Below are 16,114 nucleotides of genomic sequence, written 5' to 3'. Positions count from 1 at the left end.
TCTGGCCTGTGCAAAGCCTTCTGTTGACCCATCTCTCTCATGTAGCATTCCCTTAGAAACAGTGAGTCTACCAACCCAACATCCAATGCATTTATTTATCATATCTAATTTCACATCCATGTAACTATTAAATAATTTAACATGTATTTAGTTAAAAATCTGATTAGTGTTGGGTATGTTTACTTTAAAAGGTTGCTGAAATTTTCACATAACAAAATGACAAACTTCTTAAAAGCTAGCTAATGAGGTTATGCATCTTATATAAAGTGTTCCCTAACTCACAGGGGTTAAGATTTTTGAAAGGGGTCCATAAATGTAACCCTCACAGATGTAGAAACTTTACTGTAATACAGAATAAGAGGAAAAATATCCAAGCTCTAGCTCGTACTATATTGCACAAAACTGTAAGGTATTTTTCCAAAAAGGTCCACTTTTAAAAAAAATGGGGGGGGGGTGTTTAGGAAAGGAAATTAAGGATCAAATTTTATACAGCGAAGTCCAGAACTATTCTCTCCAGAAAGCTAATGATGCACAAACATTGATCCACCCAGTGAAGCTAACTTTTCAATTCCATAGTATTGTACTCAATTTTTAGTGCTACGCTTTAGATCTCAGTTGCCCAAATGAAGCAAACCACAAGTGCTGCAAATGGCTACATGCAGATTGCATGCTTGTGCAAAATACAGGATCTGGCTGCTGATACCAATTAGAAACACCTCTTGCCCACACTTAAAGAATTATACTGGCTACAGAAGGTACTACTGTGCTTCTGGATACAATTCAAAGTGTGTTTCTTAACCTTTACAGTCCTAAATAGTTTGAATGACAGATATCTGAAGGACCACCTACCCCTTTATGAATCTCTCAGACCACAAAGACCTTCTTAAGGACACTATTAAGATCTTGGGAAGAGAAAGATACTGCCTTATACAGGTTCGGACCACTGGCCTACCTAGCTCAGTCTTACCAACACTGACTGGCAGCAGCTCTCCAAGGTTTTAGACAGGAATTTGTTTCTGCACTATCTGGAGATGCCAAGGATTAACCCAGGGACATTCAGCAGTGCACACCATATACTATACAATTTTGCTATGGTCCTTAAGGGATTACCATTAGGTTGCATTTGGCTTGAAAGGTCACAAGTTGCACAGGTCAGAATAAACCAGCAGTAGAGATTACCTAATAGTGAGCAAGAAAAATCTCATATTTGTGCCTAAGGTTTTCAGTATTCATTTAAAAGTCTATTCCAGTTAGGAATACAGCACTGAAGAAGCAGTTTTTAATCTCAAATCAACTTGATTCTTTCCAGATACAATATACAAACAACAGCATGCATTCTATGGTTTATATCAGGTCTTCAACAGGTGGATCGGAACCCAGAACCAAGTTGTGACCTGACCTCAGATGTGCTGCAGCACTGTTGCTAACTCTATTTTGTTTTGAACAGTAGCCAGAGCTAGGTGTCCCAATTGCAAGGAAAAAGGCCATTATGAAAATGCAGGGCCCAATCCTATCCAACTTTCTAGCACTGGTGCAGGATCAATGCAGCCCGGAGGTGAGGGAACAAGTGTTCCCATACCTTGTGGAGGCCTCTGTGACTGCTGCCCCACCACAAGGTGCAGTGCATGCCCCACTGGCACAGCTGCACCAGCAACGGAAAACTGGATAGGATTTGGCCCTCAGCTGGCTACCTCTCTTGTCTGCGGCCAGTTCAACAAAGCAACATGCCTGCTTTCATTGTGCTATGGCAAGCACAGCATAAGCTGATCATGGGTGCACATGCTATCTGCTTGTAGCTGCCACCATGCCATATGCTGCAGAACAGCAGATGTGGCACAGGAGCAGTTGCCAAGAGGTCCGTGTAAATAGGGAGAGGAATGCAGATGTTGGATTCTTCAAACTGGATCCCATGTTGCTGGGTAGGGTTTGATTCAGGTCCAGCTCTTAAGTTGAAGACCACTGATTTCAAATTCTTTGCACAGAGGTTACAGATGATATTTTACTATTCTACTGCAATATTATTTCCTATGAGTTAGTGGTCAATTATATTTAGACCATAAGCACTTCCTAGACTTGCCTACACATGGTAACAAAAATAAAGGTGTTCTTATTTCAAGTGAATGCTAGTCTAGAACATGCTACTAGATTCAGAGTTCTTCGTGACAACAAATCAGATAAGAACACCTGCTCAATTTCTTCCATTTCACATAGTGAGCTCTAAACATCCTTTGTGAAAATTATGGAACAGAAAATGAGTCCCCATTCCTCCCATACGCTCACCCACTTAATGACCACCAGTCCCTCCAAGGTGTGCAGTGGTGCAGCTACACATCTATTAGCTGAACTCTGTGCAGCTTGGCAACCCAGATGTTCACAAATGATGAGATGACATCATTGCCGAACATTACAGAGCAACGTCGGAACAAGTCACAAGTCTGTGCAGCTGACAAAGGTCCACGCAGCAGCACAAACCCCTTAGGGGGAACGGTGTTAGTGACTAGACAGTGGATCACTACCCAATTATCTTCAACCAAGGAGAACAGTATTTCAGTCTATAGTTTTCCCCCCAAATAAGAATTCCTCTACCTGCTGTTTCTCAGTTCTAATTAGGAACTTCCACTAGGTACCAGACCCCCCAGTAATGTGTTGCAACAAGTTAGGTCTCCATGGTTTCATTACATGCCTTAGCATGTAACATTAGAGCCTTAGATATCAGAGAAGTTTTTAGCATCACACCTGTATTCTGCTGTAACCAAATTCAAGTATGTGTGACTGAAACAATCACATACGCTTCCCTCATTTCACCTGCCTCCATCCCTCTGTTGTCTCCCTTCTTTCAATATTCAGACTGTTTAGTCCCTGATGGTAGGGAACTGTCTTCTCACTCTAGGCAAAGTGCCATATACATTGATGACTCTATATGAATATACTAATAGAAATGTTAGCAAAAACACTATAAAATATTTATCGTAAGAATTATCTCTCCCTCCATCCAACATATAATTAAGGTTTATCCCAAATCTTAGTCCCTCAGAAAGTCACAACTGAAAAAAGTTTGTAACAGTTGAATAATACTTAACGGGATTTTCATTTCCTTTTTTGAATGCTAGAGAACTATTACTCAACTTTGAAGACTGTGCTTCAAAGTTCTCCTTATTAAAAATGCACAATATTACATTGATCAAATAGAAGTGGGTAGTAAAAAATGTTAATTTAGCCTGAGCTTAGCAATTACAGCATTTGTAAAGGAAAATTGCACCATTCTAGCTGCAAAAAGAGGCAGGGATATATGAGGTTTAGTTGGATGTAAAATTTCTCTCTTTCTAAAGGAAATTCCTGAGTCAGATTGCCAACCAACATATACACAAATTACTCACAGAAGCTCTGTCAGGCTCCCCTTCAAATAAAGTCGTCTCCATGCTGAAACAAAGCTTGCGGTCTTTCATTTAGAGGTCTTCCATTCTGCAATCTACCTAAAAAAATAAAAAAAGATGTTAGCTACTGAAAGAAAAAACATTGCAACCGTGAAGAGCAACATAGTAATACACCATTGCTCACCATTTGTTTCTTTAAAAAATAAGAATAAGCAGTATCTGCAGAAGAGTTCTAGGAATGACTTCTAACCTTTTGTGAAGCATTGCTGTCACCAGAAATTCCTTCAGAGTGGAAGCACTGTGCTCACCCATGGGGTCCCTTAACAAGCAAAAGGGGTCTTTGCAAGAACACAATGTTCTTTCCATTTCCAGAAAGAGCTTCAAGAGCAGAGCAGCTCTCCACAAAATCAGGTCATAACTCAATATTGTTCTACTTAAAGAAAGGGTAAATTTTGTGCATATGCATGCACGTACACACTCCCAGAATATTTGTTTGTTATTATTATTATTAAAGAATACAGTTCACTGTTCAGCAATATAACAGCATTATCCTATGCATGACTACTCAGAAGTAAGTTCCACTGTACTCAAAGGGACTTATTCATAGGAAGGTATGTATAGGATTGCAGCCTAAGAATACAAAATTCCACTTGTGATTTACATGAATAAACAGAAGACTACAATAAAAGAGAGGGAAAGCTGGTAAAAGGAATACCGAGTTTTCATAATGTGACGTTAGATTAGGTTTCTGAATTTTCAGTTGACCAGATCATGTGGTATAAGGGGGCCCTGCCACAAAAATTAAGCATATAGATGAAGCTTTCCCAAGGTGTTGGTAATCAGTTTGGAGGAGACAACTTGTATAGCAACTGCCCTACATATTACAACCAAAGTATTAATGTCACTATTATGAATATTTGTTTACAGCAAAAAACTATACAGGTACGGTAAAAAGTAGTTCACAAACCAGCTTATACAGCAAATCAATAAATGGTTCCTGTGGTCAAAGGGGTCACAGTCTAAAAAGATCCGCAGTAGAAACACCAGCAACAGCCACTGGAAAGACACCATTTTGGGGTGAGAAAGGACGGTTGTCGTCCCCCCCCCCCGCTAAATATAAGATGACACCACTTTGAAAGGGGTCTCTTTGCAGTTAGCCAATACCCTAAAGTATTCCGTTCAGAGAAAAAAATCATTAACAAGCAAAAAGATAAGCAGCAACAATATTCATAGTAATCAGTAAAACGTAATTAAAATCTCACTTCTCCCTCCCCCCACCCCCAGATGCACTGTTCCCATGTTCTAAAATTAAGTCACCCTGGCTTACCATATGAAACAACTTCACATAAATCAAACACTGGTGTGGAAAATCCCACAATATCATTTCATCACCAACAGTGGCGATTCAATTCGGAACATCCTGTTTACAAAAACACAAGTGGGCTGAATGCTCTCCTATGTAGAACAGTCTGCAAAAGCCTTATCACCCTCAAAGCATTCTGTACTAGATTTAAACAGCATTACTAACAGTGTTTAATGTGCTATGGCATTAACATCTTTGCCATACGCAAGCTTTTCCTAGCACTTAAAATGTATACAGTTTTTAACCTGTCTCCTAAAAGAAATTCAATGGAAAAAATTTTGCTACCAACACCCAAAGGATATAGAATTACAAGCCCTGTTTAATCTCTGAGGTCAAAGAATCACGGTAGTCAAAGAAACATACATCCTGACAGGAAATGTTTCATCCACAGTGCACACTAACATGCGCACGCACCTACAAACAAACCAAAAGCCTATTTGCATTTGAGAAGTGACAAGGCAAAAGCAGAACACATTTCTGGGCAGGACACCAATTCCGTGAATGTTTACTTGGAAGGAATCCCCAGCTCTGTCTTACCTACAGTCTGGCGCAATTTATTTTGAAGTATACATACTTACCTGGAAGTGAGATCCACTAAACAAAATACTTTTTTTTAATTCAAAAGAATGCACAGAACTTCACTCTAAAGTCACAGCTTCATGAAACTGCCTCAAATGCCAGACAGCCCCTTACCTGCTACAATCAGAGCCCTCGGTGCTTAGTCCAGTCCATAAGCAACAAATCAAAGAGCAGGGCAATATGACGATACAGTAGGCAGATGGGTTACTGTCCTAAAGGCAGGCAGCTCTGCCTTTTCTTTTTACTCCACTACAGTTCAGACCACACCCATCCAGCAGGAACCAGATGTTCTCCTATCCTTACCCCTGTACATTCTGTATGTTTAAAGGGGGGGAGAAGGGCTGTTAGGTTTGAGAGTTTTCTCAAGGACATGGAAAAGATACATTCTGTATAAAGTTTTGGTCACTAAAATGTCCTCTAAACAAACCTTTTTTAAAAAAGTAACATAGTCAAGTTTAATGGTGCTTCAGAGTGCAAAAGTCTAACCATCTGTTTGGGAAACAGTATCTACACACACCAAAGAGCTCCAAAGCAGCCACTACTTGGCAGGTCGTGTTACAGCAAATATTATCTTTCCAACACAATTAAAGAGAATGTAAGTCTTAAATTCTTTTAAAAAGAAAACGTTTGGATACAACCTTCTCTTCCAAAAGAAAACACTGACATTAATGGGGTGGGGGGGGAGACAACCTCAACAATCTTTCAATAACCCTGGGACTGTTCATATTCTACTGGATCCTGCTCTGAACTATTTCCCTAACCCTCGAAAACACTGGTCTCAACCTGTGGTCCACTGGTGGTCCGTGAGACTCTGAGAAGTGGTTCACGAGGTCTCAGGAAAAAGAAAGATCACCTTCAATCACTTCCAGCATCTCACCAAGTGGGCACTCCCCCATGGACCAACGGAGAGGGCAGAGAACAGACCACCTACAGCCAGCACTGAAGTGTTGGCTGTAGCTATAGGAGATCTATTCTCTGCCTTCTCTGGTAGTCCATGGGGGAAACCCTTTTTTAGGAGATGCTTTCCACGGACCACACGAGAGGGTAGAGAATGGACTGCTTGCACTGCAGCTGCCAACAAAAGCAGCAACCCAGAAATCGCCTCTGAAAATAATAAATTTAATTAATCTCCAATACAGCTTATTACATATTTAACTGTATTTTTGTGTGCAGGGGGTGGGGGAGCACATGGTCCACAATGATTCTAATCTTTGCCTCAGTGGTCTGCAGCCTGCTAAAGATTGAGAACCACTGCTCTAAAGCAAAGGGGGGTGCACACTGCTATTGGGTAGGGGGGAGTTCCTTCATGTGCACACTCCTCAGGATAGAATCCTGAATGAGCTCAAAAAACCCAGATTAATCCAAATATGCCCTATCAGACGAGTTGTTCACTTAACTTTGCTGAGCACTCATTCAGAATTCAAATGTATAAATGGGGGAAGCTACTGTGCTCCCCATCCGACAGATGGACATTTACACAGTATTTTCCTCATGCAGCAATTAGGCTTAAGTGAGAAGAAAACTAAGCAACACCTCCAACGCTTTCAACATGCAACTACCAACTGCTTCCAATTCTGTTTATAGCAAACCTTTATAATTGTTGACTCCCTAAATATAACTCTACATGTGGAGATGCAAAGTTGCATTTTGCACAATGGATCTTGGGTGGAAGCGAATATTCTCTATCCATTCCCTCCCCCCACCATCAGGCAAACCTCACAATATATTACAGTAAACATTTCATTTGTCAACTGGGAATTACACTGTTCAGAAAGAACTATGACCACTCAGAGCCAGCGGATTTAAGAGATGGCTGCCTTCTGTATAATCCAGCTTGCCCTCTCGGCATCAGAAGGCCCTTTTAGATAGGCTACCACCTATGGAGGTGAGAAAGTCAACAGCAATAAATAGGGCTCCTTCAGTAGTGGCACCAACTTTATGGAATTTATGATCCGCTCCCTCTTCAAAAGCCTTCTGGCAGGGCCTAAAAACCATTTCTTATCAGAAACTTCTGTTCCAACTTTATCATGGTCATTTTAGTGCTGGCATGTTCTGCACGTTTTACAAATACGCTTTACTGCTGTTTTTGTATTTTATATGCTTGGCTCTTTTACTCCGATTATGGGAATTGCTGCTGGTTGTTTGGGGTTATATTTTAATTATGAATTTTTTTTAACACATCTTATATGTTTTTGTAAGCCATTTTGGGTGCCCACCAGGGAGAACAGCAGGATAGAAATCGATAAATAAATGTTTAATGCAAGACAGCTTGTAACGTTTCCATAACTTGCACCATCATCTCATCAACTTAATACCAGCAAAGTTACTTAACAGTACTGCCTTTCACAGGCACCAAAATCAAATAAACTTATGGAGTAAGAATTGCTCCCTTCTGTGCCCTCAAAACAAAATACACAGAACTGTGTAAATGAACAGGTAGACCTCAACATTCATGTTTATTTTTAAAACTAAATGAAATTTGTTTTTCCTCAAGGCTTTTCTTAGATACTGTATGTATTTAGAAAACTGAATAAATAAAAGCTAGCTGAACACAATAGTGCTTTATTGCTTTATTGAACCTGCTATATTTATTGCTTTATTGAACCTGTCTTAGAGGTCTTTCAGCACCAAGAAAAAAAATCTCATAAAACTTCAATCTGCTATTCAGGTAATCCACTGCTAAAAAGAGGTATGAATGATCATGTGATATTTTCAAGGCCTCAACTAAAATGCAGTAAAACATTGGTGGGTACCTCCATGCAGCTTTAGGGGTCAATGCTATTTTACTTTTGAATGACTAAAAAATTCTTCAAAAAAAATCAAGCACATAATGTCCCAACAGTCAACAGCAACCCTCTGGTTTATGAAATCTTTTTAGAAACCAGAATTTTTTCTAGTTTGAAGCTTTCTCGTGACCCTGCAAAACTGTTTCATCATAGCTATCGACGGAGTTCATGCTGAAACTTTTTAATTCAGCTTCTAGAATCCTATCTACCCCCATCACATCTGCAAATTTTTCAAGGAACGATCACCACTGCAGACAGTGCACCTCTCAAGCAAGGACCAACCTCCACAAAATGTGTCTTCCAGATTGCTGTCTGGAATCTTTGTAACCAGCCAGCCCAGAATACAAATATGGATCTGAAAGAATTAATCTTCATATTTCAGGTCCAATTCATTTTTCTACTGTCCTTCTAAGTCACACTGTAAAGGCTAACTGATTTTCTGGCTGTGGTTAGGTACTTCATTTTGCTACCGACTAACCACCAGGAAAGGAAGTCAGTTTATTTCCTGAAGCTTCTGACTACCAACAGAGGAAAGAAAAATGGCCCAACAGGATTCCATGGAAAAAATTGACAGGGCATTCCAGGAAGCACAGTGTACATTTCTTAGTTAATTGACATAATGTGATGCTGAGTCATGTCTAAAAAATACTGAGCTCACTGAGCCCCACACACTGCTCTCGTAGGAACAATATTACGTACTTTACACTGTGGCACGTTATTGACCCTAGTGCCTCACGTGCAACTGTAAAATTTTACTGAAAAAGCAGGGTTGCCAATAAAGTCTTTTATTTGAAAATGGTCTCATTTTTAATACAATTCCTCAGGAGGAACAGAGTTTGCTAGACAAAACCCACCCTCGTACCAGGAGCAATGTAGGAGAGGCATGAGAGCCCCCCTTCCCAGAAATACCCTAAGCAATTTGATAATAAATAGAAGTCTGTGATGCTGACCCAAGAACAGAACTCAAAGGGCTGTCCAAGCCAAAGAAACTATTCTTATAGTTGAACCAACCAAATGATTTGAATTTCCAAAAGTCACACTGTACTACGGTATGCAACTAGGATAGTTTGGCTAACTGAAGGTTCCATTAACTTCTCAGTACAACACGTTGTAGCTTTTTAAAGATTTTGCCAGCAGGCAAACATTTAAAGTGCTACATGATCCGTGTTTAGCAGTTGTATAAACATTAATACACTTGGCAGCAACAGAGCCCAAAATATCTGCATGAAAAAAACTACAAATTTGGATCAAAGTCAATAAATTGTTCAAGAGCTCCCACCACCAAACAATTCTCTTAATCTGGCAAGGTCATTTGTGGAACACCCAAAATAAGTCAAGGACAGGAGCTCATCCTGTCACTATACTGGACTTCAAAAAAGCAATACTGTATTTCTCTTTGCTTAAGGGTGCTTCCAAAGTTCAATGCATTGTCAGAGACAACACTGCTTTTCTCCCAGGGCGGTGGAGTTGCAACCACCACAATTTTGGCTGGTTACAGTTCTTGCACTCCTGCCAATTGTGAACACCTGTAGCTAATTTTGTAAAGCTCAAAAATCTTTTAGCTTGTCAGTGTGCTATACTGCAATTGTGTGTTAAAACTCAATTTCCTGTTCCTCACTCAAATGATTCATACATAAACTTTAGGGTTGTCTGCAGACTTTTAATTACTTGGGACATGAATACACCTCTCTACCTCATTAACTTATGCAAAAAGCTTACACGGATTTTTCCGTGTACAACCTACACTTGTAAATATTTATTTGGAGGGGATGACTATAAGTTTGCAAGTCATTAAACCCCTTGTCCCAAAAATAGGGTCAAGACAAATGTTATTGTTCTCACGTGGAAATTATATACATTTTTTTTGACTGAGTATTCATAAGATTAAGGTTATTTTTTCTCAGAAACATCAGTCAAGTCAAAGAAAACCAAACATGCATCCAATACCCTGTATATAAAGCTTATTTAAAGGCCAAAAGAAATATACAGAGATTTTAAAAAGCTATATATTAGATATTAAATTTACCATAACTTATTTGTATGATATTAAGACTTTAATGTAGAAGCAAGTGACCTCTAGTTACAGATTGCCATAAACTATATAAAGCTCAAATATTCAGAACTGTTTTTCATCCCTCTTTAACAACTCCTTCCAATTAGTGCGTGTTGTATAATTATAAAGACCTTTAAAACAGATTGTTCATTTATTAATTCATGGGACAGCAAACTCATTTTTTGAGGAATCATTTGTATAAAAAGAAGTTTGGACTGTGCAAATTTAGAACTATATTTTAAAATATAACAACCTTGTGATACAAGTCAGGATGAGAATGACTGGCTCAAGGTAATCTAGAAAGCTTCATGACTGAGTGGGGATTAGAATCCAGGTCTTCCTGGTTCCACCACACTGGCTTTCATATGTACACTGCTCAACTGGGCACTATACAGAACAACTGTATCTTAAGCTTGCAAAAGCAAAAAATGCAATAGATAAAAGTGTATAAATGATCCTGTAGCTCAGTGGTTCTCAAACATTTAGCACTGGGACCCACTTTTTAGAATGAGACTATCAGGACCCACCAGAAGTGATGTCATGACCGGAAGTGACATCATCAAGCAAGAAGAGTTTTTACAATCTCAGGTTAGACTTACCATGAGTAAGTCCCATATACTATCATTGTTAAAAGCATATACATAGTAGTCTGTTAAAAGTGCAGATGTGTAATATTTCCCCAAATGCAACCACGTATCATGGTAGTATCAAGTCTAATATATTAAAAATAAAATATTGAAATGAATGGGAAACCACCTGAAATTGGCTCGCAACCCACAGTTCGAGAAACATTACTGTGGCATATGGCTTTTTCACATGCATCAAACAGAATTGAAATGGTTGGTGTGTTCCCCAAAGACATTTCCTTGTCTAATCATTTTTACAATACACAAAGTGGCATACAACGTAAAAGTTAAAATACAGAAAATAAGAGCATATGTTAAAAGGAAGGAGTTCCAACATTTCTTAGAAGAGAAGCCATATATAAATATAATAGGGTTTACATGCTTCACAAATGGCATGCGAACACTTCAGCATGCAGCTGCACAGGTTGATACGACACATTTCCTCAGAACTAGAGTCCCCCCTATCAACAGATCCTCCCACCCCCTGCACACCATTACCTTTGTTTATCTTCGTTACCATTGCACCAAGCTTCTTCCTGTCTCCTGGTAACATTCTCCCTCAGGCTGCCTGTTTGTCTTTCTATAAGCTTGCATGCTTACAGCATCTGTAAAAGAGACATTCTCGCTTGGTGCAAAGGTAACAACTTCTCGCTTCTTTGTCACCTGGGCAAGGGAGCAGAGTAACAGCAATTCTGTAGTAACACTGTTGCAATCACAATGTTCTAGAAAGGTTAACTGCACAATCATGTGTGTCTTCTCAGAAGTCCGCCTCAATGAGCTCAATGAGACTTAGTGAGTAAAAACAGCTTAAGCCTGCACAAGGTATTCTTATCACATATGCACCACTGGTTTCAGGTGCAAGTTCTAGAAGTTCCACTGGCCAATGACCAATATCCAATGGGGTATGGGATTTCCAACACCATAAACTCTGTACCATATCATAGCAACTAAAGCAACACAGAAGTCTCGAGAGAACATTTACATATTTTTCTTTAACAAGTAAACCAGCTCTTTGTAATGAGCCTGGAATGCAGTTACTCTCAAACAATAACACAAGCTGGGAGATTAGATTATTTCTGACTACATATCATATTATCCATTTTCAGGAGAATCATTTGCTAGAGAATGCAGTGACAGACAATGCCAATCTTACATTGTCTGGACTGCTCAGTTTCAGAACAGCAGGTTCCCGCCTTAACTCCCACAGTAGTTCATACAAACTCATAAGCTTTAAAGTTGTGATCAGAACAAAATAAAGCTTAGAACTAAAACAAAGGCTGTCTTCCAGAACATTACTGTTATGTGTCACATTTCAGACTGGAAGGCAAAGTACTCCACTTCTTTACCATGATAGATCTCTGGACAAAAAGTGCCTACAGTCTAATAAGTGGACATACTGAACAGTTTACAGGACCAATGATGGAAAACAAAAGTGAACACAAGAACTGCCTCAACAAGGAGCCATCTGGTCCAGTGTCTTTGAACGATAGCCAGTCATACATCCCAAGATGCTCATACACACGATAGAGATAATCACCGCCAAGTGTCAGTCCCCATTACCTGCCATTCGGTGACAGAGTCACTCAGAAAATGAAGCTCCCATTTCAGATGCTAGGTCTAGTAGCTATTAACATGACAATATTATTTTCTAAAAGGTACAGCACCCATTTCTTTGGGAGCATGTGAACTGAACTGGGAACCACTTGCACAGAAACAGGAATCATACCCCTGAGGCCAAGGAGACTTTTCTTAAGTAACTGAGTACAGTGCACCATAAAAAAAACTGAAAGAATATGAGAAATCTCCTGTTCAGCTTGTCTCTAAAAATATGTTGCTGAGGGCAAAGTAGTAAAACACTCTACAATTCCTTCCTTAGGGAAACTGAATACCACCAAGAAACATCATCTGGACTGATAGTATGCAATGCTGCCTCTCAAGAAGAAATGACTAAGAAATTAAAATTGGACACAGAAGCCACACTTTCTCCACCTCCTCCCACCCATCCACTAATTCCTCCCACCTTGGTCAAGCATTGCAACAGCATCAACACTACCTCAGGATTCTTAATTGGCATGCAATGTTCATTTGGCAATTCCTGGGTAGGGCTAGTCTTTGGTAATCTCACAGCTGATGCAACTTTTGACCATGATTAAAGCCAGTTGGGAAAGGGGAGAAGGAAATTCAAGCGCAAGTTTAAAACACTGCTGGTACTGCATATGCATAAGCCCCAAAACTACACATGCAGTTCACCCAAGTTCGTGAGTGCCAAGATTCGGTGAGTGATGAAAAGCATTTTGAAAAGGGAAAACACATTACAAAATAGTGCAAAAAGGAAGAGACATCAAATGCAGAGCGCACACACCATTAGCTGTTGACCAAAACAGCAAGGCTGAAAGTAAATTATAATTTCTAGCGGAGTGGTACTTATAAATCCCTAAGTTATCACCAAGTTTTGTACAAAGATCCTTTTGAGTAACTCTCCCTCCCCCAGCATGTTTACTACTAGCAAATTTTATTACCATATTTGTCTACAATTGTTTGGCTATCTCCAGCAACTAACATAATGGGAAGTTCTGCCCTTGAAAATCAGTTGGGTCCAGAGGCTACCAGCTGTTGGATCCTAATTACCAATCATGATTCCATTTTCCAAGAATAGAAAATTACAAGGATAAATCACCCATTCTGAAAGCACAATCATACCATTTCTGTGTTGTGCAACATTGTGTAACATTGTACACTGGCTCTGTTTTGTACCCCCCGCCGGGAATGGCTCTGAAGGGAGGGGCCGCTCGCCCACCACCTGCCAGCCTGAGTGCTCCGTCCCCCCTCCAGCTACACCACTGCTCACTATTACTTCTCTTATCTACACAGATGTCTATACATATCTCAAACTTTTACCTATCGAGAACCCCATTATCAAAGTTCCAGAATCTTCACTGCTCGTGTTTCTACAAAATTACTGTCTAACATACACCATATTGTAAATGTATCAATTACTAATTTAAATAGCCGTTCAGACTTTCGCAATAAAGACAGAGAGGAATAATTTTGCCATTTCTCAATATTGTCTAGATAAGCCTGCTTAAGGTGCCTTCATGATCTGATGCACATAGCAAGAAGCTATACAATACAGAACCATCTCAATGAATCATTATCACTATGAAATCTCTTACATATACATTCTTTTATCTTTGAAAAAGTCCATAAAATCATGTTTAAAAAACCAGGAAAATCACTGGCTACTGAGGTTGAGCAAATTTATATGGATTTGATAGTTCTGTTTAACTGCTTTTTTGTTTTGTTTTTGTTTTTATATCTATAAGCCATTGCAAGAACACTTCTGGGCAGTTGTGCAATGGTGCTTCTTTTACAACCTTAGGATATACTGCCAAGACTGTTTCAATTTTAAACAGTGCAAATACCTCTCACTGATGAGTAAAAAAAATCCAAAGCTTGAAGCAACTTACTAATTAGCAGTAAGGCAGTAAATTCCCAAATGATTACCAAGGAGGAAACAGACACAAGACAAAACAATATGATTTTCACAGTTGATATGAATGAAATTTATTTCATGGTTACGACCCCAGCCTTTGACTGTCTTGGTACTTTCCAAGGACAATTTCTACTATCAAAAATTTTACGCTGACTGCTTATAGTTTGATGACAGTATGCCTCATTCATTTTCCAAAGGAAAAAAAACACAATTAGAATAACAAATTTTTTTTAACTTCTGTGAAGTTTGATATCTATGCACCTGGAACAAAGCTGAGGCCCGTATATCCAAGTGGATCATCACCTCCACTTGTATATCTCATTCTTCCACTGTCAACATGGCACATTACTAATTTAGTGACTTTTTTTGCTTAATGGTAATGACTAGTTGCAAGTAGATGGACCTCTTTCTCCGAGTACACATTGTTAGGGCCCAGTCCTATCCAAATATCCAGCACTGATGCAGCCATGTCAATGAGGTGTGTGCTGCAACCTGTAATGGCTGGGTAGTCACAAAAGCCTTCTCAAGGAAAGAATGTTTGTTCCTTTACCTTAGGGCTGCATCAATGCTAGAAAGCTGGAGAGGACTGGGCCCTAAGTAGCGAAAAGGAAACAATATGGTCTTGACTCAAGCCACATTCAACCAGAAAACACCACTTGCAGTTCTAGCCCTTAAAAGAATTTGCTAGTATACAACAGCCGATAATTAAAGTTCTCACAACGCAAGCAAGATACCAAGGCTACTTCAGACCACTTGTCACACACCAGTCCCTGAACACTACAGTTTTGCTTTTAATAAGGAACTAGACAAAAGTGGGGTCCATTTCCCTCAAAGTCAAGTATCCAAAATTTAAATGGATCTGAACTGAATTCATTCTAGCCATTTTGAAAACAGACGAGAATAACTGACACTTAACAGAGTCAAGCCAGTTCACAACACGTCTTCAAAATACTCATATATACAAAATTCCTTGGCAAACTTCTTGGAACTTGAAAGCATATTTAACTGAACGATCTTTGACATAAATAAATAATTTGCAACTAGATAGAACAATCTGAATTTGAACCTCAGTGCAACACATGTAGTCTTGGGGGAAATGAAAGGAACCACCCCCCTGGTTAAATTAGAACAGTGAACAAAAGATTCTAATGGAGCTCATGCCAACCAAATGTCCTCTCGACATGATTTTACATATACAAGTGCTTTTCTTGTCAAATTTTAGCATTCTTTCTTCACCCACAAAAAAGTCTTAAATATTTCAGTTTCAAGAAAACAGCAGCCACGGTCTCATTTTAAGTATACATACTAATGAAAAGTGGGTTTTTTAAAATAAATGATGGGAATTGATTTTACACACAGAAAAAAAGATATAGATGAAAATTAGGGCATGCCAAAATGGAACTTCAGATGAATGAGTTGCATGATGGAGCAAGTAGTATATTGCTTTGCTATCTCCTAAAGATTCTACATATCAGTGAAACTGACCAGAATTTGTTTTTGGTTTAGCACTCTGTTCTTCAGGGAACACAGATTTCAATTCATCCTTCTGTGATTACAGAAGAGCATAGCAAGGCGACCAAATAAAACATACCACTAATCACATGCATCTAACACTAGACAGTATTTTTAAAAAACATTGGTAATCAAACAAAAATCACTCTTTAGAAAACCAAAATAATGTTGACACAACTTTTATCATCAATCTCCCTGGAACCACTCTACAATATATTACAGAGAACTAGAATTCAAGTAAACAATCAATATCTCAGATATTTCAGGGAAGTTTATTTATGCTATCAAGCAGATGCCAACAGACACTACTCTCAGCTGTAACTTACCC

General features: G+C 39.1%; 1 protein-coding gene across 5 annotated transcripts in view; it reads right to left on the bottom strand.

Moving 5' to 3' along the window:
- The window catches only part of LOC136656847 (oxysterol-binding protein-related protein 8-like), an 83,437-nt gene that overhangs the window by 60,689 nt on the left and 6,634 nt on the right, over nucleotides 1–16,114 (bottom strand). For all 5 annotated transcript variants that reach the window (XM_066633219.1, XM_066633218.1, XM_066633215.1 and 2 more), the window contains exon 2: nucleotides 3,378–3,473. Coding sequence is in view for 2 of the 5 variants with exons in the window: in XM_066633215.1 (XP_066489312.1) it covers nucleotides 3,378–3,446 (69 nt within the window). In the remaining 3 variants the exon portion in view is untranslated. The remainder of the gene's footprint in view (nucleotides 1–3,377; nucleotides 3,474–16,114) is intronic.

Source organism: Tiliqua scincoides, chromosome 7, assembly GCF_035046505.1.
Source record: "Tiliqua scincoides isolate rTilSci1 chromosome 7, rTilSci1.hap2, whole genome shotgun sequence".
In the NCBI taxonomy this organism is placed as follows: domain Eukaryota; kingdom Metazoa; phylum Chordata; class Lepidosauria; order Squamata; family Scincidae; genus Tiliqua; species Tiliqua scincoides.
This window is presented reverse-complemented; position numbering and strand designations above follow the sequence as displayed.